This window comes from Corticium candelabrum, chromosome 9 (genome assembly GCF_963422355.1).
Source record: "Corticium candelabrum chromosome 9, ooCorCand1.1, whole genome shotgun sequence".
Taxonomy (NCBI): Eukaryota; Metazoa; Porifera; class Homoscleromorpha; order Homosclerophorida; family Plakinidae; genus Corticium; species Corticium candelabrum.
Window position 1 is genome coordinate 610,561 of NC_085093.1, and position 25,000 is coordinate 635,560.

The 25,000-nt window shown below is 42.0% G+C and overlaps 5 protein-coding genes and 1 long non-coding RNA gene across 11 annotated transcripts in view; 3 read left to right on the forward strand and 3 right to left on the reverse strand.

Moving 5' to 3' along the window:
- Positions 1-9,471, forward strand: part of LOC134183910 (intraflagellar transport protein 140 homolog) — a 12,800-nt gene extending 3,329 nt beyond the window's left edge. Inside the window, 21 exon segments of the mRNA XM_062651497.1 lie at positions 433-525; positions 589-699; positions 1,047-1,116; positions 1,973-2,064; positions 2,130-2,257; positions 2,382-2,499; positions 2,982-3,296; positions 3,731-3,818; positions 3,891-3,934; positions 4,568-4,999; positions 5,237-5,320; positions 5,849-5,955; positions 6,702-6,797; positions 6,864-7,068; positions 7,197-7,342; positions 7,449-7,503; positions 7,648-7,830; positions 7,967-8,057; positions 8,151-8,731; positions 8,734-8,796; positions 9,069-9,471. Coding sequence (XP_062507481.1) covers positions 433-525; positions 589-699; positions 1,047-1,116; positions 1,973-2,064; positions 2,130-2,257; positions 2,382-2,499; positions 2,982-3,296; positions 3,731-3,818; positions 3,891-3,934; positions 4,568-4,999; positions 5,237-5,320; positions 5,849-5,955; positions 6,702-6,797; positions 6,864-7,068; positions 7,197-7,342; positions 7,449-7,503; positions 7,648-7,830; positions 7,967-8,057; positions 8,151-8,731; positions 8,734-8,796; positions 9,069-9,287 — 3,321 coding nt within the window. The 3' untranslated portion in view covers positions 9,288-9,471.
- A 2,668-nt stretch (positions 9,472-12,139) lies between these two features.
- On the reverse strand, positions 12,140-15,004 carry LOC134183911 (serine/threonine-protein phosphatase PP1-gamma catalytic subunit-like). Of its 3 annotated transcripts, XM_062651498.1 has the most exons (10): positions 14,878-15,004; positions 14,599-14,804; positions 13,751-13,858; positions 13,586-13,674; positions 13,294-13,364; positions 13,158-13,235; positions 12,972-13,085; positions 12,637-12,675; positions 12,471-12,575; positions 12,140-12,412 (listed from the first exon to the last, which is right to left on the reverse strand). In XM_062651498.1, the coding sequence occupies exons 1-10, from the start codon at positions 14,944-14,946 to the stop codon at positions 12,362-12,364; spliced, it is 930 nt and encodes a 309-aa protein (XP_062507482.1). In that variant the 5' UTR covers positions 14,947-15,004; the 3' UTR covers positions 12,140-12,361. The 3 variants fall into 3 exon arrangements, with proteins under 3 accessions (XP_062507482.1, XP_062507483.1, XP_062507485.1); XM_062651499.1 differs by lacking the exon at positions 14,878-15,004 and having other exon boundaries at positions 14,508-14,699; XM_062651501.1 differs by lacking the exons at positions 14,599-14,804; positions 14,878-15,004 and adding an exon at positions 14,504-14,591.
- Positions 15,005-17,007: 2,003 nt separating this feature from the next.
- Positions 17,008-18,770, reverse strand: LOC134183933 (homeobox protein Hox-A3-like). The gene is made up of 2 exons (XM_062651523.1): positions 18,624-18,770; positions 17,008-17,936 (listed from the first exon to the last, which is right to left on the reverse strand). Exons 1-2 carry the CDS (start codon positions 18,748-18,750, stop codon positions 17,563-17,565), a joined length of 501 nt encoding a protein of 166 aa, XP_062507507.1. The 5' UTR covers positions 18,751-18,770; the 3' UTR covers positions 17,008-17,562.
- A 212-nt stretch (positions 18,771-18,982) lies between these two features.
- LOC134183932 (uncharacterized) lies at positions 18,983-23,012 on the reverse strand. The gene is made up of 20 exons (XM_062651522.1): positions 22,884-23,012; positions 22,638-22,817; positions 22,513-22,575; positions 22,419-22,463; positions 22,305-22,356; positions 22,095-22,161; positions 21,981-22,025; positions 21,879-21,919; positions 21,738-21,817; positions 21,599-21,679; positions 21,467-21,542; positions 21,375-21,403; positions 21,292-21,321; positions 21,144-21,230; positions 20,932-21,082; positions 20,667-20,870; positions 20,450-20,607; positions 19,399-19,464; positions 19,201-19,283; positions 18,983-19,120 (listed from the first exon to the last, which is right to left on the reverse strand). The coding sequence occupies exons 1-20, from the start codon at positions 22,962-22,964 to the stop codon at positions 19,030-19,032; spliced, it is 1,710 nt and encodes a 569-aa protein (XP_062507506.1). The 5' UTR covers positions 22,965-23,012; the 3' UTR covers positions 18,983-19,029.
- Positions 19,393-21,736, forward strand: LOC134183934 (uncharacterized). 2 transcript variants are annotated; one of them, XR_009970619.1, is made up of 3 exons: positions 19,393-19,520; positions 19,575-20,184; positions 20,245-21,736. It is a non-coding gene; the product is annotated as an uncharacterized LOC134183934 (long non-coding RNA). The 2 variants fall into 2 exon arrangements; XR_009970618.1 differs by having other exon boundaries at positions 19,575-21,736.
- A 79-nt stretch (positions 23,013-23,091) lies between the features above and the next one.
- LOC134184283 (uncharacterized) overlaps positions 23,092-25,000 on the forward strand; it is a 3,344-nt gene continuing 1,435 nt past the window's right edge. Inside the window, exons 1-6 of one of the 3 annotated variants that reach the window (XM_062651930.1) lie at positions 23,092-23,221; positions 23,323-23,387; positions 24,427-24,513; positions 24,579-24,635; positions 24,703-24,783; positions 24,855-24,958. In XM_062651930.1, coding sequence (XP_062507914.1) covers positions 23,115-23,221; positions 23,323-23,387; positions 24,427-24,513; positions 24,579-24,635; positions 24,703-24,783; positions 24,855-24,958 — 501 coding nt within the window. In that variant the 5' untranslated portion in view covers positions 23,092-23,114. Of the gene's footprint in view, positions 23,222-23,322; positions 23,388-24,426; positions 24,636-24,702; positions 24,784-24,854; positions 24,959-25,000 lie in introns of all 3 variants that reach the window. The other 2 variants (XM_062651931.1, XM_062651932.1) reach the window with 2 other exon arrangements.

Sequence of the window (25,000 nt, forward strand, 5' to 3'; positions counted from 1 at the left end):
CATTTGTCTGTCTGTTTGTTTATATGTTGGTTTCTGTGTATTGGTCTTTTTGTCTGTCTGTCTGTATGTCTATCCGTTCATTTGTCTGTCTGTTTGTTCATCTGTCTGTCTGTCTGTCTGTTTGTTCATCTGTCTGTCTGTCTGTCTGTTTGTTCATCTGTCTGTCTGTCTGTTTGTTTGTGTGTGTGTGTGTGTGTGTGTGTCTGTCTGTTTGTATGTCTCTATGTCTGTCCATTCATTTGTCTGTCTGTTTGTATGTCTCTATGTCTGTCCATTCATTTGTCTGTCTGTGCATAGCATGTTTGTTATCTATCTATTTCTTTAATTGTTTGTTTGTTTATACATTTGTCTGCTTGTGTATTTCTCTCACTTTTTTCCACCTATCATTTCATTAATAAATTATTAATCTCCAACACTCGTCTTCCTATCAAGTGGGGTGCCATCAAGAATCTCATTGCAATCAACACAACCAACGGAGTGCAAATACTAAATGAAAATGTGATGAACTCAAGCTATCGCCAGCAAGTATTCTACTTCTTAAGTTCTCTTCCGTTTGCATGATGACCAACAGTGTGTTTTGCCTTGAAGCTTGCAGCAGTGCAGGTGGCTCCAGGACATCTGTCTGTCGAGTCGTTTCAAGTCAGTTCAGTGCAAGATCTGAAGACAGACATTCATATCAAGGGGGTCTTTGTTACGAAGGTAAGACTGAAATCTTGATTGTGTGTGTGTGTGTGTGTGTGTGTGTGTGTGTGTGTGTGTGTGTGTGTGTGTGTGTGTGTGTGTGTGTGTGTGTCACTGTGTGTGTGTGTGTGTGTGTGTGTGTGTGTGTGTGTGTGTGTGTGTGTCACTGTGTGTAGCTACTTTTTAATTTTATTAATTTTATTGATTTAGTTATTTTAAAATTAATTAAGTGATCTTATTTATTATTAATTTAATTGATGTCATTATTTTATTTATTTATTTATTTGTTTTTTTATTTAATTAATTACTTTTGTTATTTATTATTAATTTTTATTTCATTGCTTAGTCATTCATACGTATTGCAGGATCATGTCACTGTATGGAATGGCAAGAAGGTTGTTGTGTATGAGCTGCAGCCTCTTATTCGAGTAGCAGGTGATTCACATCTCACGTGTCATCCAATGTGTCACACACACACACACACACACACACACACACACACACACACACACACACACACCTTGAACCTTGAACCTTGAAGCCGCCCATAGTAAAAGAAACTATGATAGCGGGGTCCTTGGATTGTGCTCCTGGGCAACTGGCAAATTACTAGGACAAAACCTCCTGTGTCTTGTGAGGTCACCGTGTCGTCTAAATGATCTTCTACATTCGCATAAGAAACTTTCTCTTTGGAATCGTACATTCACTGCACATCTGCTTTTCCCACGATTTGTGATTACCTTCTCAACATCCCTTTGACAAAGACTGAACCACCCATTCCGGTCTTGGCATCTCTGGTACCAGATGTTTTTGGTATCTACTAATTGCAGATCTTGACTAACTAGATCTCTCCATCTCTTTCTTGTTTCATGGCAAGGTCTTGTCTTCCTCACACACACACACACACACACACACACACACACACACACACACACACACACACACACACACACACACACATAGTCACACACACACACACACACACACACACACACACACACACACACACACACACACACATAGTCACACACACACACACACACACACACACACACACACACACACACACACACACACACACACACACACACACACAGTGACACACACACACACACACACACACACACACACACACACACACACACACACACACACACACACACACACACAGTGATGCACACACACAGTGACACACACACACACACACACACACACACACACACACACACACACACACACACACACACACACACACTAGTCATCTAACAGTCGTTTCTGCCTCTCAAACAAGGAACATTCAACTGCAAGTCGATGATCGTTGTAGTCAGTGAGAGCAATGTGTACAGTGTTGAAGGCCATGTTGTTAATGTGAGAAACTTTCAGGTGAGCGAGAGACGTTTCTAGTGTGTAAATCAGTATATGTATGGAGTCTTAACGTTGGTGTGTAGGGCATTATTAAACAGTCGCTGAGTTTCACAGAGGATGAAGGAGCTCCGTTGCTTTTGGACATTTGCAAGTCATTTTTAGTTGTTGGGACTTTCTATGGTTATGTTAAGTTGTGGGATATTTCACGAAGGTAAGAGATTTGGTTGTGTGTGTGTGTGTGTGTGTGTGTGTGTGTGTGTGTGTGTGTGTGTGTGTGTGTCACTGTGTGTGTGTGTGTGTGTGTGTGTGTTGTAATTTTTCTTTTTATCTGTTAGGGAGGCAAAGCAGCATTTCTCATCCAAATGTATAGCGGAATCAGTAGACAGTTTTGCGGGTCTTTCTTCAGTGAAATGTAACTGTGCTGGGAATCAAATTAGTGTGCTAGCCTATCAGGTAGGTTGATAAAGTGGAGAGGTTGAGTGTTGTGTTTGTCTGTTTATTGTATTGGAAGGATGCATCTCACAATATACTAGACTATTGTATTAGAGGGATGGATCTCACAATACACTAGACTATTGTATTGGAGGGATGCATTTCACAATACACTAGACTATTGTATTGGAGGGATGCATTTCACAATACACTAGACTATTGTATTGGAGGGATGCATTTCACAATACACTAGACTATTGTATTGGAGGGATGCATTTCACAATACACTAGACTATTGTATTGGAGGGATGCATCTCACAATACGTTAGACTATTGTATTGGAGGGATGCATCTCACAATACACTAGACTATTGTATTGGAGGGATGCATCTCACAATACACTAGACTATTGTATTGGAGGGATGCATCTCACAATACACTAGACTATTATATTGGAGGGATGCATCTTATAGTATATTTAGACTATAGTTATGTTAATGCAGGTAGAACGAGGTAAAGCTGTTCCCTCATCTTACGTCTACATTTGGAACCCTGATGTGGATTCCCTGCTGTCGTTCGACTTCTCTACGGCATCTGACAAGTCTGATGTCGTTCCAACTAATTCCACCTCCATGACAGGAAAGGAAGAATTAATACAAAGCATTCGTGATCGTTACCCCTTGTCCACGTATTGGGATGGAAGTGACCCTCGATTGCTTCTCTGTGAGACAAGACGGCTTGAGTCGAGAGACACACCAACGTTGGTTGCTACGGCAAGTAAGACAGACGAGAAAGGCAATGGAGCAGGAGTACTGCAAGTGAGATGTTTGTGTGACTAAAAAATGTTTGTCTGTATGTTTGTATGTTTGTCTGTCAGTTTGTTTGTCTGTCTATGTATGTATGTATGTTTATCTGTCTGTCTGTATGTATGTTTGTCTGTCTGTCTCTCTCTGTCTGTTTGTATGTCTGGTTGTCTCTGTCTGTCTGTCTGTTTGTTTGTATGTCTATGTTTGTCTGTCTGTCTGTATGTTTGTCTGTCTGTCTGTCTCTCTCTCTGTTTGTATGTCTGGTTGTTTGTCTGTATGTATGTATGTTTGTCTGTCTGTCTGTCTGTTTGTCTCTGTCTGTCTGTCTGTCTGTTTGTCTGTCTGGCAGTCTCTCTGTTTGTGAGTTGTCCATTTGTATATTTGTTTATTTGTTAATAAATTGTTCTTACCTCATCTTCTCTTCAAAAATTCCTATTGCCTTGCAGGGTGATGTCATTGTTGTGTCTTTGTTCGCAACTTCTGAGTGTGGCATCCTTCTGCATGACAACATTCCATTGGACGTGAAACACACAGGTATGACAGTAGCTATACTGTAGCCTCAAGAACCATTACTCGCTCTTGCTCTACAGTCTCTTGTCGTATCAGGTTTGATTGGAGTCGATGTTCCATACTTGTTCTACTGCAAAAAGGTGAACCATGGTTGGGCCATTTGTGTCACAGTGTGTGTGTGTGTGTGTGTGTGTGTGTGTGTGTGTGTGTGTGTGTGTGTGTGTGTGTGTTGCATTCGTGATGTCAGTTTGTCTTTTGTCTATTTGTTTGTCTGTCCATTTGTTTGACTGCATAATTGTTCATGTATTTGTCCATCTGTTTGTCCATGTGTTTATCTGTGGTTGTTCGTCTTTGTGTTTCCAATTGTGTGTCCATTTGTGTGTCCATCTGTTTGTCCATGTGTGTTTGTCTGCTGTCTTTTTGTGTTTTCATTTGTGTGTCCATTTGTCTGTCTATGTGTTTGTCCATGTGTGTTTGTGTTTGTTGTCTTTTGTGTTTTCATTTGTGTGTCCATCTGTCTGTCCAGGTGTCTGTCCATCTGTTTGTCTATATGTTTGTCTATATGTTTATCCATCGGTTTGTCTGTGTCTGTGCATTTGTCTGTCTATCTGTTTGTCAATGTCTGTTTGTATGTTTGAATTACTTGCCTACTGATTGCTGGTTTATCCATCCATTTGTCTCTATCCCTTCGTATCTCCATCTGTTTATCTATTTGTCATTGTTCCATATCCATGTGTCTACAACACTCATACTATTGACTTGCATTGATTCAGGTTGCTCATGTTGATGACAAATCACCAGATCAAACCTCACCTCAAAATCTAGTTCTTCCCAGTCTCTCACCAGCTCTGCCGCCGCCACCACAACCACCCCCAGTTCAGCACATGGTGGCGCGCACTACGATGCGAGACTTTGTTGGTCTAGAAGAGAGCAATGAGGGAGCCAAAACGGCCATGATGAATTTCCTATATTATTTGACTATTGGTAACATGGACGAGGCGTTTAAAGCGATCAAACTGATTAAGAGTGAGAGTGTGTGGGAGAACATGGCGCGTATGTGTGTGAAGACGAAACGACTGGATGTGGCATTCATCTGTCTCGGTAACATGGGACATGCACGTGGGGCGAAGGCTTTACGAGAGGCAATGAGTGAACCGGAAGTTGATGCAAGAGTTGCAATGTTAGCACTACAGCTTGGGATGAAGGTAAGGATGAGATTATGTACAACACACACACACGCACACACACACACACACACACACACACACACACACACACACACACACTGACACACACACACACACACACACACACACACACACACACACACTGACACACACACACACACACACACACACACACACACACACACACACACACACACACACACACACACACACACGTGCTTATATTTGGTGTATCCATGTTGTTCTCAATTGCAGGAAGAGGCAGAGCAACTCTATAAGTCATGTGGAAGACACGACCTGCTAAACCAGTTTTATCAAGCAGAAGACAACTGGGTAGAGGTAAACAGTCGAGACACACAACAGTTGACATGTGCATGTGTGCTGCATCAAACATCAAATTTGAATTAATTAAAATTCAAAATATAAAATAAAATTTTTTAAACAATTTAAATTAAATTAGAATTAAAAAATTAAAAAATTAATTAAATTTAAAATAAACTAGCAAAAAAATAAAATAAATTAAAATTTAAAATAAATTAAAAAACAAAAAATTAATTAAATTTAAAATAAATTAACAAAATAAAAAAAATAAAATAAAATTAGAATTTAGAAATTAGAAAAATTAAGTACAATTTAAAATAAATAAAAATTTAAAAATTAATTAAAATTAAAATTTAAAAATAAAAAAATTAATTAAAATTTAATGAAATTTAGAATTTAAAAATAAATTAAAAACACAATTATTAAATTTAAAATAAATTAGAATAAAATATAATTAAATTTAGAATTAAAAATAAATTAAACACAAAAATTAATTAATTAAATTTAAAATAAATTAGAATTAGTATTTGTTGTTGTTTGTTGTAGAGTATTCATGTGGCGGAGACGAAAGATCGAGTTCATTTACGGACGACGTACTATAACTTTGCACAACACTCGGAAGCCAGCGGGAACTTCATGCATGCAATTAATGCGTTAGTTGATATTAATGTGTTTGTGTAGCGGCTGCTATCTGTCTGTTTGTTTGTCTGTGTGTCTGTCAAAGTTTGTCGGTCTGTTGTGTCTGTTTGTTTTCTTGTTGTTTGTGTGCTTGTGTCTGTTTGTCTGCCTGTTTGTTTGTCTGTTTTCTGTCTTTGTTGTTTGTCTGTCTGTTTGTTTGTCTGTTTGCTTGTTTTTGTTTGTTTGTGGTTTGTCTGCTTGTGTCTGTTTGTTTGTTGTCTGTCTGTTTGTTTGTCTGTCTGTTTTCTGTCTGTTTGTTTGTCTGTTTGCTTGTTTGTTGTTTGTCTGTCTGTTGGTTTGTTTGTCTGCTTGTTTGTTTGTCTGTCTATTTATCTGTCTGTTTTCTGTCTGTTTGTTGTTTGTCTGTCTGCTTGTTGTGTGTCTGTTTGTTTGTCTGTCTGTTTGTTTTGTTTGTTTGTTGTTTATCTGCTTGTGTCTGTTTGTTTGTCTGTCTGTTTGTTTTGTTTGTTTGTTGTTTATCTGCTTGTGTCTGTTTGTTTGTCTGTCTATTTGTCTTTCTGTTTTCTGTCTGTTTGTTTGTTTCTTTGTCTGTTTGCTCGTTTGTTTATTTATTCTGATGCCAATCTCCCACCTATCAACGTAACACATTTGTCCATCAAAAAATTGTCTATCTACAAACTGTAACTCAATTATCACGTATCTATGTATCCTCCTTCTTCATATTTATCACGATTACTACCATCGTTCTCATCTTTCTTAGATACGAGAAATCAGACACGCATCGCACCGAAGTCCCTCGTCTTCTATACAACGATCCGGGTGATCTTGAAGCGTATGTCATGAAGAGCAAAGACCGGTATGCTCTATACCAACCATCACAATGATGCATCACGTGACCAGCTTGTGTTGTATGCATTTCTAGAGTGTTGCGACGTTGGTGGGCGCAATACTTGGAGAGTACTGGAGACATGGACAGTGCGTTGCAGTTTTATGATGCAGCGCAGGATTACGTGTCACTTGTGAGAGTGTTGTGTTACTGTGGGAGGATTGATCAAGCTGCAGAGGTGGCCAATGACAGTGGGGATAAGGCCGCTTGCTATCATCTTGCAAGACAGTTTGAGAATGTGGTGTGTGTGTGTATGTATGCGTGCGTGCGTGTGTGTGTGTGTGTGTGTGTGTGTGTGTGTGTGTGTGTGTAACTGCTTGATTTTGTAAACAAATTTTTCAGTGTTGTGTGTGTGTGTGTGTTGTGTAGGACAGAGTGAAGGATGCAATTCACTATTACTCGAAGGCACAGTGCTTCACGAATGCAATCAAGTTGACCAAGGAACAACACTTGCATCACGAGTTGATGAACTTGGCATTACAAGGAACACAAGACGAGATGTTGGATGCAGCACGGTGATTGACTGTGTGTGTGTGTGTGTGTGTGTGTGTGTGTGTGTGTGTGTGTGTGTGTGTGTGTGTGTGTGTGTGTGTGTGTGTGTGTATTGGTTGCTGATTTTAGGTATTTTGAATCTCAACCTGGTATGGAAGACAAGGCAGTTCTCTTGTATCATAAGGTCAGTTGATTGGTTGTTCCTCACTTTTTCTTTCTTCCATTGACTTCGTCTGTCTGTCTGTCTGTCTGTCTGTCTGTCCATTTGTCTGTCTGTCTGTCCATTTGTCTGTCTGTGTCATTATTCTTTATCTCTATGAATGGTTAGGGTGGAGACATTGGCCGAGCTCTGACGCTATCATTTAGAAGTAAGCAGTTCTCAGCACTACAGATGATGGCGGGCGATTTGAACGAGCAGACAGATCCCGTACTGTTGGATCGTTGTGCTCAGTTCTTCCTTGAGCATGAGCAATACGACAAGGCAGTTGATTTGCTAGTGAAAGCAAAGAAGGTAAGTACGACGTGTGTGTGTGTGTGTGTGTGTGTGTGTGTGTGTGTGTGTGTGTGTGTGTGTGTGTTTGCTTATTTGGCGTATGGACTCTTTAATTAACACTGTCACAGTTTGTCATGATATCTCTGTTGCACAGCATTTTGAAGCTCTAGACTTGTGTATGTCACACAATGTTCAGATCACAGAGGACATGGCAGAGAGGCTAACTCTACCAAAGCCGAGCAAAGGTACACACACACACACACACACACACACACACACACACACACACACACACACACACACACATTTCTCACCCAACTTGTTTCATATTTCTACAGAAGAAGTTGCTGAAGCTTCATACCGTACTCGTCTCCTCGAGCATCTCGCCAGCTGCTGCATGGCTCAAAGCTCCTACCATCTCGCAACCAAGAAATATACACAAGCCGGCAACAAACTGAAAGCCATGAAAGCTCTAATCAAATCACGTGACATAGAAAAAATCGTATTCTTCACAAACGTTTCACGACAGCGAGAGATCTACGTCATGGCAGCCAACTTTCTCCAACAGCAAGAGTGGCAGAAGGACACCGAACTCATGAAGCACATCATCAGTTTCTACACGAAAGGAAAAGCATTCGAGTCTCTCGCTGGTTTCTATGACGCTTGTGCTCAGTTTGAGATCGACGAATACCAAAAATATGATAAAGCACTTGGGGCATTGAAAGAGGCATTGAAGTGTATGACAAAAGCAAAGACAGCTAATGCTGCAGAGCAGGAGCAGCGGGTCGCTTTTCTTAAGCAACGTATTGCGGTGATGAAGAAGTTTGTGGATGTGAAGTTGTTGTACGATGAGCAGCCTGAAGAGGCAATTAAGCAGTGCCAGTTGCTGCTCGATGAGCCGGATTTGGAGGCATCTGTTAGAGACCTGGGGATGTGTATGGGTTTATGGTTATGCATTATGCAAGAGAAGAGAACTACAGACAGGTGAGATAGAAGTATTACAGTGGGTTGACAGACAGATAGACAAATGGACAGACAAACATACAGACAAATGGATGAACAGACAGACAAACATACAGACAAATAGATGGATGACAGACAAACATACAGACAAATGGATGGACAGACAGACAAACATACAGACAAATGATAGATGGACAGACAAACATACAGACAAATGGATGGATGGACAAAGTTAGTGCCTTACTTATCCTTGTCCTTCCCCCCTTGAGTGATCCACATGTTACCATTTCTAGTCTTACGCTTTGATGGAAGAGATGAGGCGTCGTGTGCCGCATGTCAACATGGCCTACTTCATCAACATGCGCGTCATCGAGACCGTCCACCGTGCACTAGACATACCGCTCGGACGCGGAATGGGAGCAGAGATGTTGCAAGACGACGTCATCGAGGAGGAAATCGAGGGAGAAGACGACCAATTCAACGGAGAGATAGAGAACAGGACAGACTACTGACACACGAATTACAATACTAAAACGATATTACTTGCAATGGGTGGGATAGAGTTGTAATATATTTATTGTATTTGCTACCCAATACTTCTGTGGATGAAACATATTTTGGCTACAGAATCAATAGTACAGTATGATGCAATTAGCCTCACGTACCCAGACCCATTCTGCCGCAGATCTGGCCGGAAAAGGTCTGGGTACGCAAAGCTAGGAAATGAATGATGACAAACCATTGGTCTCACAGACGTCTCAGCAAATTTGCTGTATCTTTCCAAAATTGCTGCTGTAGGTCGACCCTAATGGACACGCCCACACAGTATATTGTCTCTACGTACTGCATACTTGGTCAATTATACAGATTCACGTCGTTGTGGTTGTGACAAGCAACGAGCAATTTTGAGTTCAATAGATGTCGCTTCATGATTTGTCATCAACTGGCTTACGCTCAAAGGTCCAGATTTTCAAAATCTTTTTTTCAACTAAAATTTATTTCAAACAATTTTTTTAAATTTCAAAAGGTTTAAAGACTTTCATCTTGTAGAGGAAAGGCCAGCTGGACCCTTGAGCCTACAAGTACAGTAGTCTTCATGGTTTTTATACACTAACGTGCGCTAAAACTATACACTAACGCGTGCTAAACCTTTGTTCCACCACCCACGCGTTAGCAGGAGCTGCAATCTTCAAACTTCAAATTATACACAGTGACACACTCAATAAATACCGCCTATTTAGTACGTCACAGAAGTTGCTTTTCATACACGAAAGAGAGCCTATGAATGTGTGGCTGTAAACCAGAATGGTCCATGAAACGGTTGATACCCTCCCACATGTTTATTTCCACGAGAGATAAACAACAACGAAAACAGCAGTGAATAACATCCGGCCTTTCACACAACATAATCAAAGTGACGCTCCACACGTGCACATTAGGTGAGTGAGGTTCACCTGTCAACCTTCTATCTTAGATATTACACGTTCAAGTTTGCATTCACACACACACACACACACACACACACACACACACACACACACACACACACACACACACACACACACACACACACACACACACACACACACCTGGAATTCTGTCAATACCCACTATGGGCTTCAGCATTGCAGAACAAGTTTCCGCCACGAAGTGCAGTCATTTGCTTGTGACAGGTCAATATTCAGTGATACCAGGTCTCATTGTATGGCATCAGCCCACCTGTTCTTTGGACCATGCTGAGACCGTTTCATATTATGTAACTTGCTTCTCAGCAACAACTTTCGTGGATGAAAAACGTTCATCCGTTCTAAGTGACCAAGCCACTGTAATCTTTGATGTTGAATTAGACGTTCAATTGGTTCTTCCTTGGCAGATTTCAAGTTGATGGTATTTCTTATCTTGTTCAGTCTTCAAATATCTAATTGGGTGATTGCCCAAGTCTCACAACCATACAATAAAACTGGCATCACTATAAATTATAGTGATCTAAAGACTGGCAGTCTTGTGTTCTTGCTAAATCCTCGATTTGTGAAAACTCTACGTTTCCAAGAACAAAATGTCCTGCTGGCTTTCTGAATACGTCAACCTCTGTGGGACAATCCCCAGACTTAGTCACAATGCTGCCCAGATAGCAAAATTCAGAAAAATTCTCCAGAACATGACCAGCTATCACACACACACACACACACACACACACACACACACACACACACACACACACACACACACACACACACACACACACACACACACACACACACACACACACACACACACACACACACACACACACACACACACACACACACACACACACACACACACACACACACACACACACACACACACACACACACACACACACACACACACACACACACACACACACACACACACACACACACACACACACACACACACACACACACACACACACACACACACACACACACACACACACACACACACACACACACACACACACACACACACACACACACACACACACACACACACACACACACACACACACACACACACACACACACACACACACACACACACACACACACACACACACACACACACACACACACACACACACACACACACACACACACACACACACACACACACACACACACACACACACACACACACACACACACACACACACACACACACACACACACACACACACACACACACACACACACACACACACACACACACACACACACACACACACACACACACACACACACACACACACACACACACACACACACACACACACACACACACACACACACACACACATAAATCCTAAATGTCAGGAGCTACCTCTGGGCCCTGTGCGCTACTCAGGGAACTCTGGGCCTGCGCTAACAAACTCCTAGAGCCAGGCCAGGCACTCGCAGGAGCACCGACTTGTGAAGCCAACTGTGGTGTGAGCACCTGAAGTCTCACCAGGACCACAGTGGCTGATGTCACGTCACAGTCAATGGCCGCTTAGAACCCCAGTCAATGACCATGTACTCATTTATACTTCTGAGTCAAGAGAAGCAAATGTGTGTTAGTTTCTTGCTTAATTAATTAAGGAAATTATGCCATAGCTCGCCATCATTGTGACTTGAACTTGCAAAGCTTCAGGTCCCAGATGTAAACACTCCATAAGATGACTCTCTAACCAACTAAGCTATCACACACCACACACACACACACACACACACACACACACACACACACACACACACACACAGTTATCCATTTAGACACAAATTTTCACAAAAATAATTTTATTAATTAACACACTGACTGACCTAACGTGTCTATGCTTTTCCATAGAAACATTCACAACACAAGAATTTTTAGATTGAATGTTATGCCTATAGGTTGAGGCTTACAGAATGCATGGGTCGGTGTATTACATACATTTGTAAAAATCTAATAAAAAATAAAGTTTAATCAATAGAAACCAAAACATAAAAAATAGTTTCAAAAATGTTGCACCATCTAAACCATTAGACGTCACCGCTAACGCGTACACATATCTCACTCTATTGCTATACATCCAGACGAGGGATTATCGTGTTTTCTTATTGCGTGATGATGTCAAAGGTTTTGTAATGTTGGGCTACACAAACAGATTTATATCAATAATATGAACAAACACGCAGGCATTCGAGACAAACTTTCATGATGTGGAAGCTGCAGACCAAGTCTTGTGATACAGACATGATACAGGCCGCATTGTCAAACTCTCCGCAGTAATTTGGAGCACTAAACAACGTGACCAACTGCCCAAACAAAATTGTTTTAAAATTATGAGCAAATGATTGTGGGATAATAGAAGCATGCCTTTCTCTTCTGGAAGAACTGGTAGCCATCCTCAACGACCTTGAAATACAAAATTTGTTTGTTTGTTTGTGTCATGTCTGTCCATTAATAGATTGTTGGTTGGCTGTCACGTTGCCTGTGCATTGTGTGTGTGTGTGTGTGTGTGTGTGTGTGTGTGTGTGTGTGTGTGTGTGTGCGTGCGTGTGTGTGCGTGCGTGTGTGTCCATGTTCATGTGTGTGTGTGCATGTGTGTCCATGTTCGTGTGTGTGTGTGTGTGTGTGTGTGTGTGTGTGTGTGTGTGTGTGTGTGTGTGTGTGTGTGTGTGTGTGTGTGTCACACGTCTCCTGTCACCAACCTGATGTGCTCTAGCAATAACAGAAAACTTGTGTTTCTCCAAGAACTCCACAACAACGTCACCTCCAAAACAATACGAAACTCCACGATCATTCTCACCCCAACCAGTAATATCCTTCACACCATAACACCAACAAATCCTCCATATAATATACTACCTGGGTATACACAATCATCATCATCTCACATCATCTGGGTCTGACCAAAGAAGGTCACAAATGAGTCCACAGTCAGGAACATCAAGTGGTCGTTCAATCTCTCGAATCTGGAAAGCAGTACAAATAAAGGAGAAATGTGTTAATACGTGAGTGTCGTCTACCCGCCTGGTTTAAGTCTTTGAGGTCGGGTGATAGTCCACCATGCATACAGAAGATAGAATCCTCAACGATGGCAGCTGGACATTGTAATCACATTAAACCATAAGGAAAAAACAGCAGCATGGCAAAACAATAAATATTTCTCTAGCCTCTCATTATTTCAAGTTGGTCTATATGTTTGCCTGCCTCGTGTGTGTGTGTGTGTGTGTGTGTGTGTGTGTCCATTTGTGTGTCAGTCTGTCTATCTATCCGTCTGTCTATTTGTCTGTCAACCACACTAACAACACAACATCCATACCTATAGGCAAACAATTGAAACAGTCGGTAAACGTCTTCCACAGTTTAATGTTGTACCGTCTCTTGCATTCATCATAAAACCCATAGATCCTACTCACACATACACACACAATGTCCACCATCCAATACACCCATCTTCGACAAAACTACCACCAACATCACCAACCTGTTGATGCTTGCACTCTCGTGATTGCCTCTCAACAAGAAAAAATTCTGTGGATATTTGACCTTGAATGCGAGAACAAGACAGATAGTCTCCAGTGACCGCTTACCACTGCATATAAATATTTTTATAAAATTTAAATTTAAAATTTTAACAAATTTGAAATGACGCACAACCATGCTTTGACTTAATATGGAAATTTAAAGCTTTAAAAATTTCAACTTTAATTAATTTTTTTGCTAAATTTATGAATAGATATTTATTGAAGGGTAAAAAGACTAAATACAGATAGATAGATGGGTGGTTAGTGTGTGTGTGTGTGTGTGTGTGTGTGTGTGTGTGTGTGTTTAGTGTGTGTGTGTGTGTGTGTGTGTGTGTGTGTGTGTGTGTTTAGTGTGTGTGTGTGTGTGTTTAGTGTGTGTGTGTGTGTGTGTGTGTGTGTGTGTGTATGTGGTGTGTGTGTGTGTGTGTGTGTGTGTGTGTGTGTGTGTGTGTGTGTGTGTGTGTGTGTTCATATGCCTGTCTGCCTGTGTCAATGCATATTTCCTTACATCAGCACTATTCCATTCTAATGCAAACAATACAATTATACACACCACCATACCAATCCAATAGCCAAACCTGAGCTGCACAAAAATCTCACTAATTTAATTAGCAAATTAGCATGACATCCTTGCAAGCTACACAAACTGTCAGTCTGTCAGTCTGTCTGTCTGTCCGTCAGTCCATCTGTCCGTCCGTCTGTCTCTCACTCACTCACTCTCCATCTGTCCACAATATCAGACCGTCAAATACAAAGACTGTACGCCGGCCTCTGGTAACGACAAAGTGACAGCTCAACAGTACCCTACCGGTCAACATAATCTCCTAGGAAAAGATAATTCTCGTCAGGCGGATAACCGATGCTTTCCAATTGGCACAAGAAATCGTCGAACTGGCCGTGCAAGTCTCCGACAATGTTTATCGGAACGCTGAGCTCGAGAAGAACGGGCTGGTCTAAAAGAATTTGTCGAGCTGATTGACAGAGCTGACGTATGGCGGTCTCTGGGATAGCAACCTGAATGAAAGAAATTCATTCTCATCGAGAAATGACGAAACAACAAGACTTGCTACGAAAAATAGTTACGCACCTGTTTTCCAGGAGTTTTCCGAGCTGAAACAAGTGTTTCGATAATCCAATCGACGCCAAAGTTTGACATTATTCGCGCTTGCTAGACGCGATAGGCCTAATAGATAGTCGGGTGCTTAACACGTGATCTTAACACGTGATCTTACTAACACAGGATACCCCGTATAATCATATCACACAAAATGATAGGGAGACTAGGAAGGGCGACATTCGATTTTCTGAAGGTAGCATGGGAGCAGCAACCTATACTCGTGGTAGCTACGGTTATGGGCTTTGCTGGTAAGCGATTAGCCTACCCCTCAATGGTCCCATGTAAGCGTTTTCTTCCATTTTCTGAAGGACCTCTGTTCGTGGCAGTTAGTTCGTTCACTGACTCGAGTCAACGAGATCGGTTAGCGACGCCAAGAGTGTACAAAGGTGTAGCCTCATGAGTGCGTTTGGTGTGGTGAACGTGCTGAAATTGTGTGATTTCTAGTCCCTGACGACGTGAGAGAGGAGTATAGAGTCAAGTTCAGTTGTGATCAGAAGGGACAGCAATAACACACTATTACTTCACTGTACAGACGTTAGCAAACCGTAAATTGTTGTATGTTTGGTGGCGCTAGCAATGTTATGTAAGTATCAAAATCTAACGAAAATATCTGGGAAACTAAATGCAGTAGACATTCAATCTGTTAACAGCATTATAGTTGCTTGTTTCAATTCCGTATGTAATACTGTATATTCTAGTCGCGCATGTTAAGCCCATCGCTTACACTTTAGGCAATCTGCCACCAGAGTAAATTAGTACTACTGCATGTTGGTGTGGTGGTGGTGGTGGTGGTGGTGGTGGTGTGTGTGTGTGTGTGTGTGTGTGTGTGTGTGTGTGTGTGTGTGTGTGTGTGTGTGTGTGTGTGTGGTGCGATAGCTCAGTTGGTTAGAGAGTCATCTTATGGAGTGATTACATCCGGGGAAATTGCAGGGTTGTAGGTTCAAGTCACAGTGATTGTGAGCTATGGCATAATTTTCTTGGACAAGAAACGTACACACAATTGCCTCTCTCGACTCAGGAGTATAAATGAGTACCTGGTCATTGACTGGGGGTCAAAGGCCTCCAACTGCGACAAAGTCCATCAGCCACTGGGGTCCCGGTGGGACTTCAGGTGCCCACACCACAGTTGACGTCACTTCTGCGAGCACCTTGTCAGGCTCCAGGAGATTACTTAGCACAGTGGTGGTGGTGGTGGTGGTGGTGGTGGTGGTGTGTGTGTGTGTGTGTGTGTGTGTGTGTGTGTGTGTGTGTGTGTGTGTGTGTGTGTGTGTGACTGCAGTAACGTCATGCACCCATCATCACAGTGCAAACAATGCTGCATCGACAATTGAAAGTCAATAAACCGATTTACGGATTATTGACATAAATAAAAGCAATGAATATCTCATGTCAAATCTGGCAATTTATCTTATATTGACAGTCACTTCCAACATTCTAGTAGACAACTCTTGTATCAGAGCACAAGACGTAGAGCCTGCACTAAAAAAGTTACTCTATCAATTAATTAATTATTATTGCCTGCAATCAATAATTTGGTAAATAGTGCAAAACACTCTACACCAACTTGTTGTTCAATGTGCTCACGACTGCACAGTTGTAGCATCTTACGTCACTTTTAGATATCTACGTGAGCATATTTTCTCTCCCTAGACTCTAGATCTCATGCCATTTTAGCTTCTCTCGTGTCTTCTGCCATCCCTTCCGCCATCCTTCGAAGTCTCTCCAAAGTGGCTGGGTCTATGCTGCACGCTAGACCTCTGCTCCTCTTTCTCACAAACTTGTCTAACGTTCTGGATGCTTCGTCGACGCTCATTGGACGGTCCGACGAGACTACCATGTCTGACATCACGTGAATTTAGCTAAATACCCGGATAACTCAACATTTTGCAGAGTTGGCAGCTGTCGGTTGTTCTAAATCGTTTAGAATGGAACAAAGGTGTTGTGGTATTGTAGATTGCAAATGTAAGTTCAATAAACGACATCCAGACGGCTAGAGGGAATGACAATTAGCTGCAACCAATCAGCGACGACGAGAGTAGGCGTGGCGCGCATGAAATACTTCACGAGCACGCACAATCAGACACGTACACATCAGCCAAACTACCATTGGTACGTGCTACGGTGGTGAGCGTTCACGAAAAGCAGCGCGTCCAAGTTGCCTGTAAAGGTCAGACTAAACGCATGTGTCGATCACCCATACGTGTATACCGCAGACGTCCAAACGGTTATAGGTTAGAGAACGCGTGCACACAGCACCACAACCACGTAGGTATTCATTGCAACAAGCTGCCTGGCAGCTGCATTACAGCACGTACGTACCGCTAGTTACCATACAAACACATCTAGAGCGCACAAAGACATTTCCGTGTGTTACACCATACAAACGTACCGTATAGCTACGGTACCGACATACAAGAGGATCTATATCTAGACATCTTGTATACACAGAGTCTTGCACAATTGTGGTGAGAATTCCCCAAGTAGAGTAGGTGAAAGCAGCTGAGCGATGCGACCAATCGACTTTTCTAGGAATGCCTAGAGTGCGGGCATGCAGTGAGCTGATAATGTACAGTTAGTTGCATGTTATGATCTCTCTTGTGTTCAGCACTAGAGATGCATCCATCCACAATACAGTTTCCAGCAGAGTAGGCAATCCTACACATTCTCTTCATTGGAAACCATCTCTTTTTCCTTCAAATAAGTTGCCTCGTCGATTGGAGACCCACCGGGTCCACTGTCTGCAGCTGCAGCTGTTGTTTGTTGACTGGGTTTGTCTGCTTTTGTGATTACTTGTCTGTCCTTTGACCTTCGATTCTGAAACCAGACTTTAATCTGCTTTTCTGTGACTTCGATTCGTTGTGCCAGTACGACTCTTTCCGAGTGGCTGAGATAGCGCGAGCGTTCGTACTGTTTGGCGAGGATGGTGAGCTGTTGTGGAGTGTAGTTCGTTCGGAACCGTTTAGGAGGCTTGCCTGCCCGCGAAACTGTCTCCGAATCATCCTCACAACCCAGACCTCTCTGCAAGAAAGCTGAAACGAAGAATCAGCAACACACATGCATATAGAGGTAGACATCGAGCAGCTAGCGAACTAGACAGTAGGAAACAGCTAGGAACAGGAACGATAATGTCGTGATTGAAAGTGCATTGGGCAACATTTCTACTAGAATTTCGCATAGCATATTATATATACTCGTACACGTCTATAGACGCAATTGCACGATACTCTACGTGAGAGTATGCATGCAATCACATAAAAAATGTGCGCGTGCTTGTGCTGTGGTACCTCGAGCTTGCGGCTTTGAAATCGAAATGTGGCGCCTTGCTACAGTATACAATGCGGTCTACATCCTTCCAAGCATCTAAACAAGAAACCTAGACAGCGCAGACGAACCGGGATCGAGGCGAGAAACGAGCTCGGGTGATACGTGTACTTCCCGTGTACTGTACGATACGGTAGAGCCAAGATCCGGTACCTAGAACCGATCGATATCGTCCAGAAAGATCTTGTAGAGTGGGACTAGAAGGTATACATACATCTATAATACTGCAGTGCACTGCACGCGGTCTTGCCTAAACTTGACGGTCACATTGCAGTGAGATGACGACACTAGGTTGAATCTGGATAGTCTCTGTATGTTTGTCTACTGTCTACACATACTTGTGTGATATCGAGGGCGTTAATTGTGTGCTATACACTAACTGCACGATCATTTACCTGCCGCCTGCTTGCTGCTCGACTCTTCGTTGTCTTGTCGCGTATTGGAACGTCGTTTGCCTGTTGGAGTACATCTATGGGTCTCATCGTTTGTCTCGCATTCTCTTTCTCTTTCTCTTCCCTCCATCGTCGCGTTCTGCACGCACCGGTTTGCTTGCAACGCCGGAAAAAGCTAGGGAAACGTTGATCGTATGCAAATTTGGTCGTTTTCTTGACGCCCAGTTGTGCCACGTGACGTGTGGATAACGTATCGCATGCGACGTTCACCTCACGTCAGACAACATTACGACCACAAAATAATCTCATAAATCACGTGCATAATCACTTCTCGTGACCCACAGCACATGCGATGGCAATTTACGCAATATTGACTGAATGACGTCATCATATGTCTAGAGTACAAAATTCAAAAGGCGAATTTTACAATGTTTGTCACGTCGAGAATGTTGAACAGCATGAAAAAGGCGTACAAAACAAAAAGCAGCAGAGAATACCACCTAGATATGAAAAGGCGATTTACAAATCGTGACATCACAACAACAACTGGTGACGGCACACGCAAACGGTACCCGATTACCTTGGAGGTGTAAATCTCAACAGAGGAAACGCAAGCCAGTGAATAAGAAGCGTTAAACACAGAATGATCCAACAGAAGATAACCTAGACAAGGAATATAAGCTATACAGCTAGCTGCTAGCGCACGTACTACACTGAATCGTCTCCCATATCAACATCAAATTTCTAGACGCCGTTAGTTTCTAGTACAATCTCTTACCGTTTTGAAATCTGAACTTTTAACATTAAATTCGAACGGATGGGGAAAGTGTCTCGCCGTGTACGCCTGCCAAACAAAAACATATCAACTAGAGACGCATGGCTTGCGTTGGGCATGTAAAGGTAATTATAATTCTGATGTTGTTTATAGCATGTTACTCACTTATCTCTATCTAGTTGAGTGCATTGCAATCTGTGGCAAATGTCTCTACGTGAAGGCGGATGGTTGGATGAGCTGAAGTGTCAACTGCAGATATGGTACGTGTGACACACATTTGTTCTGAATATTGCCCATGTATGTGGGTGTGCAGAGAACTCATTACACTTGGATTGCACAAAGACGCATTAATTAATTAATTGACTAGGTTTAGTTGTCCACCTGCGTCAGGTATTATAGAAATGAATGGGTCACACAGTTACGCAATTGTCACAAACTTTTCCCAACTAATTGGGTACGGTGATACTATTGAGATATCATGATTAGTTCTAGGTGGTATTAGTACTAGGTGGTACCAAGGAGATCAAAAGCAGAGCAAACCATCTCTAGACAGAACTTATGCATAGGTGAATCATTAGCCTTAGTGACTAGATCTATGGCAGCACTATATCTACGCTCTATCTTATGTGGATAGCCCAAACTAACTTAGACCTCTCTTCCCATGCGGTCTTATTAATTTACGGTGACGGAACAAGTTGAAGCCTCACAATAAAAGTACTAGCAAGCTCGTATTTGCCTGCATACAAGTTGGATTCAATTTCTTTGTGTCTGGGAATCCAAGCCATTTTTGTAAGAGATCATGTGTACTAGTAGTGTATAATTTGTTGTACAGTGTGCTAATTTGTTCAGTTAATGCTGATGGTAGTAGATTCAGAAAAGGAACACTGATCACAAAATGTCAGGACTGTTTGGGTAATATCCATCTGAAGACCTAAAATACTGTAGATGGCGTGCATCTATGCCTACAGGATTTGGTGGATCGCATAGTTGTACTGAAATGATCATGACAAGATCACATCTCGGTCATTGATTTTTCTAGCCATTGATTTCTTACCGTCAAAGATATTCCAAGGCCCAAAACATCATTGAGAAGAGGCGAACCGAAGCAAGAAGACACACCCATTGCAGGTTTGCCTTGTCGTGCCACTGCAGTATCAGCTACCCAATCACCAACCGAGTTACCAATGGCCAACACAGTTACACCCAGTACAGCTGCATCATAAGAGAATCTGCTTGCAATTTCTCTCGAGGAAGAGAATGACAAGACTCACCAAGACTGACATCAAATACAGTACCAAATGTTTGCAGCACGGCCACCAGTTCGTTGGCCTGAATATTCATCCATGCCACTGATGTTATAAATGCGACAACACCAGAGAAAAAGAGCACAACTGAACCAGGATCTAGAGACCCCCTAGTGCAGAAACGCCACTTATACAAGAACCAACCAAATAGAATCAGCGATATTGGTGCTCCTACATACAAATATGTTGACAGCAACACAAATGGTCTACAAGCGTTTTGTTAGCATCTTGCCTGCTATAATAATGACTGCATACACAGGCAGTGTGGTGGTGGCATACATGGTAAACCCGTCCCATCCCTCTGCTGCAATAAGCAGAAGAAGACTGGCTGGAATCGGACACAGAATTGCAAATATCCACCTCATCATATCCCATTCTTCATCCTATACTCATGACACACACAATAGAATAACTATATTTTGAACAAGTGTTGGATCAGCGTACACATGATGGGACGGTCAGCCATCGAAGAATACTAACCGGATACTCCACAATAAACTGAACTTTGACTGCCCAATTACTATTACGTGGCTGTAACAAAGTAACTATCAAATTGATCAGGATATGACAATAGCCTTACTATGACACAAACCCATGAGAGGCCAGCAAGAGAGAAATTATTCTGCAAACACGAACTATGAACACACGATACACTTAGACAGATTTTCAACATACTTCAGGATCTGATGGCTCATTGAGTGACACTGATCAGAAATTTTGGACACTCTGTGAATATACATGGATAATCATTGATTAGATAGTATTACCTATTGGAGTTGTGTTTGATGATTTGTTTGACTCGCTGAATAGTGGTTGTTGCACAGTGCTTTTGCGTTTTGCTCTCTAAGTGTGCAATGTCAGTCCAAAGTTATCAACTAGAAATTTTTTGTGTAACTAACTAAAATATATCCGAGAGCAACTACAACTCCAATGTATGCAATGTATGCAGCAAGGAAGATGACGGACTCATAGAGATAGATCTGAAATTAGGAAATGTTTGTTTATACTTGGTGGTTAATATTAACATGTTTGTCTTACGTTTCCATCCATTGACACACCAATGACGATACTTACTACTATGATATATGCCACAATGTCTCGAGCAAAATCAGTCCTGCCTAAAAAGTCAAAGTCAATTAAGGAATTACATATGTGTGTGAACCAATGGTGGTGACTTACGGATTGTATTACTGGACACATTGGACACCAGAATAACAGATCTGCACAAACAATTCAAGAAAATTCTCATTACAACTAGATGTTAGTTGGTACGTGTTTTACCCTAATACAACGGTCAGAATGAAAATAGATGCACCAAGTAATGCTCTGCAACCATCACATGGAACATGTATTAGTGTAGTTGATATATGAGTGGTGATTCATGATCAAACATACGATAGTTCCAAGGATAAGTCGTTAGCTTTCTGTAGAGCTGCATATGCAGCAAACACATCAGGAGCACCTGAAGTACGAGATAAGATACATCAATGTTTTTTAATCAGCGGTATGTCACACACACACACACACACACACACACACACACACACACACACACACACACACACACACACACAAGCAAATAAACAAACAAACAAACAAACACACCATTTCCAAGGGCAAGCAAAGTAATGCCAGCAACTGATGGAGATAGTTTCAACTACAAAAACAAAGAATTCAAACCATCATTATTATTGAAACAATCACACGACACAAACCAACCTTCTGAGCCAACAAATTCAGCGGTGGCACAAAGAAATAATCAGCCTAAAACATGACGTCAAAAACAACACAAAACGCAATAAATCTGATTTACTGTTGTAGCCAGAAGTGAGATGAGATACATGAGCCACAGTATCAGGACACTGTAGGTGAACCACTAGAATGCACGTGACCAATAGTAATAACCACACCCCTTTGCGTGTCTCACTAATAACTTACTTTGTATCGCGGATAGTCGCACACAATGAACGACAAATAATCTACCAGTGCTGCAATATCGCTGCATTCCATTTTTACAAACTCGCAACTGGAGTTGAACTCTCCCGATCGATTTCTCCACGGATGTTCACATGTCTTATTGTTACTGTCACCAGACGCTAGCGATACGTCCCGCACATCCTGCAGCACAATATAACAAATTGCTGATTTTTCTCGATTTGCATACATCGAAGCGAAAGAAATTACTTCCAGCTGTCCGGATCCATCAACGGCAAAAATTTGAGAAATAAAAATAATACAAAAGGCTGCAAAGTAAGTACAAAACATGGCAGCTGAATTTGCTACACCGGCAAACTAGCTACTCTTCATGCGCTGTTGCAGCTCTACAGTGACGAGTTTGATTGTGCACGTGACTTTCGAGAAACGGGCTGGTATCCGAGGGTAAACTGGTTGTTATCAATCGAAACGTAAGCAGCAATGAGACTGTCTCTAGCGCGTCTGGCTGATTTGGTGGGAGAAGACGTTCGTGAGGTGAAGAAGGTAGACGCGTCAAAGAAAGGAATACAATCATTAGATGATTTGAGGTATGATGATAATGCATATGATGGTACAATGGTATTGATGATTTAATTTTATTGTTGCTTGTTCCTTCATTTCTTCTGGAAATATGGTGTTGGTTTTGCAGTGCATGTGTAGAGTTGGAACGACTGGATTTATCGCATAATAATCTTAAAAGTCTTGAAGGCATTGGTGAGATAATACACACAGATAGACAGACAGACAGACAGACAAGACAGACAGACAGACAGACAAGACAGATGGACTGACAGACAGCTAGACAAGACAGACACACAAGACAAGACAGACACACAAGACAAGACGGACAGACAGACGGATATATGTATTGACAGACAAGACAGACGGACAGACAGACAGACAGCTAGACAAGACAGACACACAAGACAAGACAGACAGACGGATAGACAGACAAGACAAAACAGACAAGACAGACGGACAGACAGACAGCTAGACAAGACAGACACACAAGACAAGACAGACAGCTAGACAAGACAGACACACAAGACAAGACAGACAGACGGACAGACAGACAAGACAAAACAGACAAGACAGACGGACAGACAGACAGCTAGACAAGACAGACGCACAAGACAAGAGAGACAGACAGACAGACAAGACAAAACAGACAAGACAGACGGACAGACAGACAAGACAAAACAGACAGACAGACAGACAGCTAGACAAGACAGACAGACGGACAGACAGACAAGACAAAACAGACAGACAGACAGACAGACAGCTAGACAAGACAGACAAGACAGACAGAAGCGTCGGCCGTTTGGGCCAGACTAGAATGTAATAGTGTTGTTCTTTGAAAATATATGTATTGACAGACAGACGAGACAGACAGACAAGACAAGACAGACAGACAGACAGTCAGACAGACAGCTAGACAAAACAGACAGCTAGACAAGACAGACAGACAGACAAGACAGACAGACAGACAGACAGACAGACAGCTAGACAAAGACAGACAGACAGACAAGACAGACAGACAGACAGCTAGACAAGACAGACAGACAAGACAAGACAGACAGACGGACAGAAAAGACAAGACAAGACAGACAGACGGACAGAAAAGACAAGACAAGACAGACAGACAAGACAGACAGGCATACAAACTAACAGACCACTTGTCAGGCAGACAGACAAGCATAACAGTTAGAAGTCGAGGATACCATTTTGTGTCCATTTTCCTCTATCCGTATAGCCGATTGTTGTTGTCTGAAATGGCTCAATGTCGCCTCGAATCAACTCGAACATTTGACAGATTTGAAACAAACGACATGTCTAACAGGTACACTACAGCCAGCCATCGCTCAACTAACTCATCACAACAAAGTGTATCTACTCTATTCACAGTACTAAACGCCAGTGCAAACGCCATCACATCGCTTCAGCCACTAGCAAAACTCAAAGGTAACAGTCGCCATGGCAACATCCATAACAACTAACGAACCGAGTCGAAGTGTTCTATGCATTGTAGCACTTCAGGCTCTGATTCTTAGTTCCAATAGTATAACAGCAGCAATCGGTATTGAAAGCCTCATTCAGCTCACTACTCTCGGTTGGCCAATAGTGCATGCACCTTCTGAGGTAACTTAAACTTATTATATCGAGAACATCTCTGTGCTGCAGTGCTATCAAAGAACAAACTGGAGGACATCACAGTTTCACGACTGACAAACCTCGAGAAGCTCTCGCTATCGCACAACGAGTTTCATTCATTCCCTGATGTCTCGGTATGTCAGCTGGACCATCGGACTTGGGTATCAGTGTACTTA

Bases quoted from the DNA above. Each gene is read 5' to 3' on its own strand.
- LOC134183911 (XM_062651498.1), bottom strand. From the start codon at position 14,946: ATGTCAAACTTTGGCGTCGATTGGATTATCGAAACACTTGTTTCAGCT. The intron at 13,365-13,585 runs GTATGGATGTTG...TACAATGTCCAG, and splicing joins TTTCAATTGTTTGCCTATAG to CTGCCATCGTTGAGGATTCT. The intron at 12,576-12,636 runs GCATGCTTCTAT...TTGTTTGGGCAG, and splicing joins AGTTCTTCCAGAAGAGAAAG to TTGGTCACGTTGTTTAGTGC.
- LOC134183933 (XM_062651523.1), bottom strand. From the start codon at position 18,750: ATGGAGGGAAGAGAAAGAGAAAGAGAATGCGAGACAAACGATGAGACC. The intron at 17,937-18,623 runs GTAAATGATCGT...TCTTCGTTTCAG, and splicing joins GAGCAGCAAGCAGGCGGCAG to CTTTCTTGCAGAGAGGTCTG.
- LOC134183932 (XM_062651522.1), bottom strand. From the start codon at position 22,964: ATGTTTTGTACTTACTTTGCAGCCTTTTGTATTATTTTTATTTCTCAA. The intron at 21,231-21,291 runs GTTTGTGTCATA...ACTTTGTTACAG, and splicing joins CTCTTGCTGGCCTCTCATGG to CCACGTAATAGTAATTGGGC. The intron at 19,121-19,200 runs GTAATCGGGTAC...TTTCATATCTAG, and splicing joins TTGAGATTTACACCTCCAAG to GTGGTATTCTCTGCTGCTTT.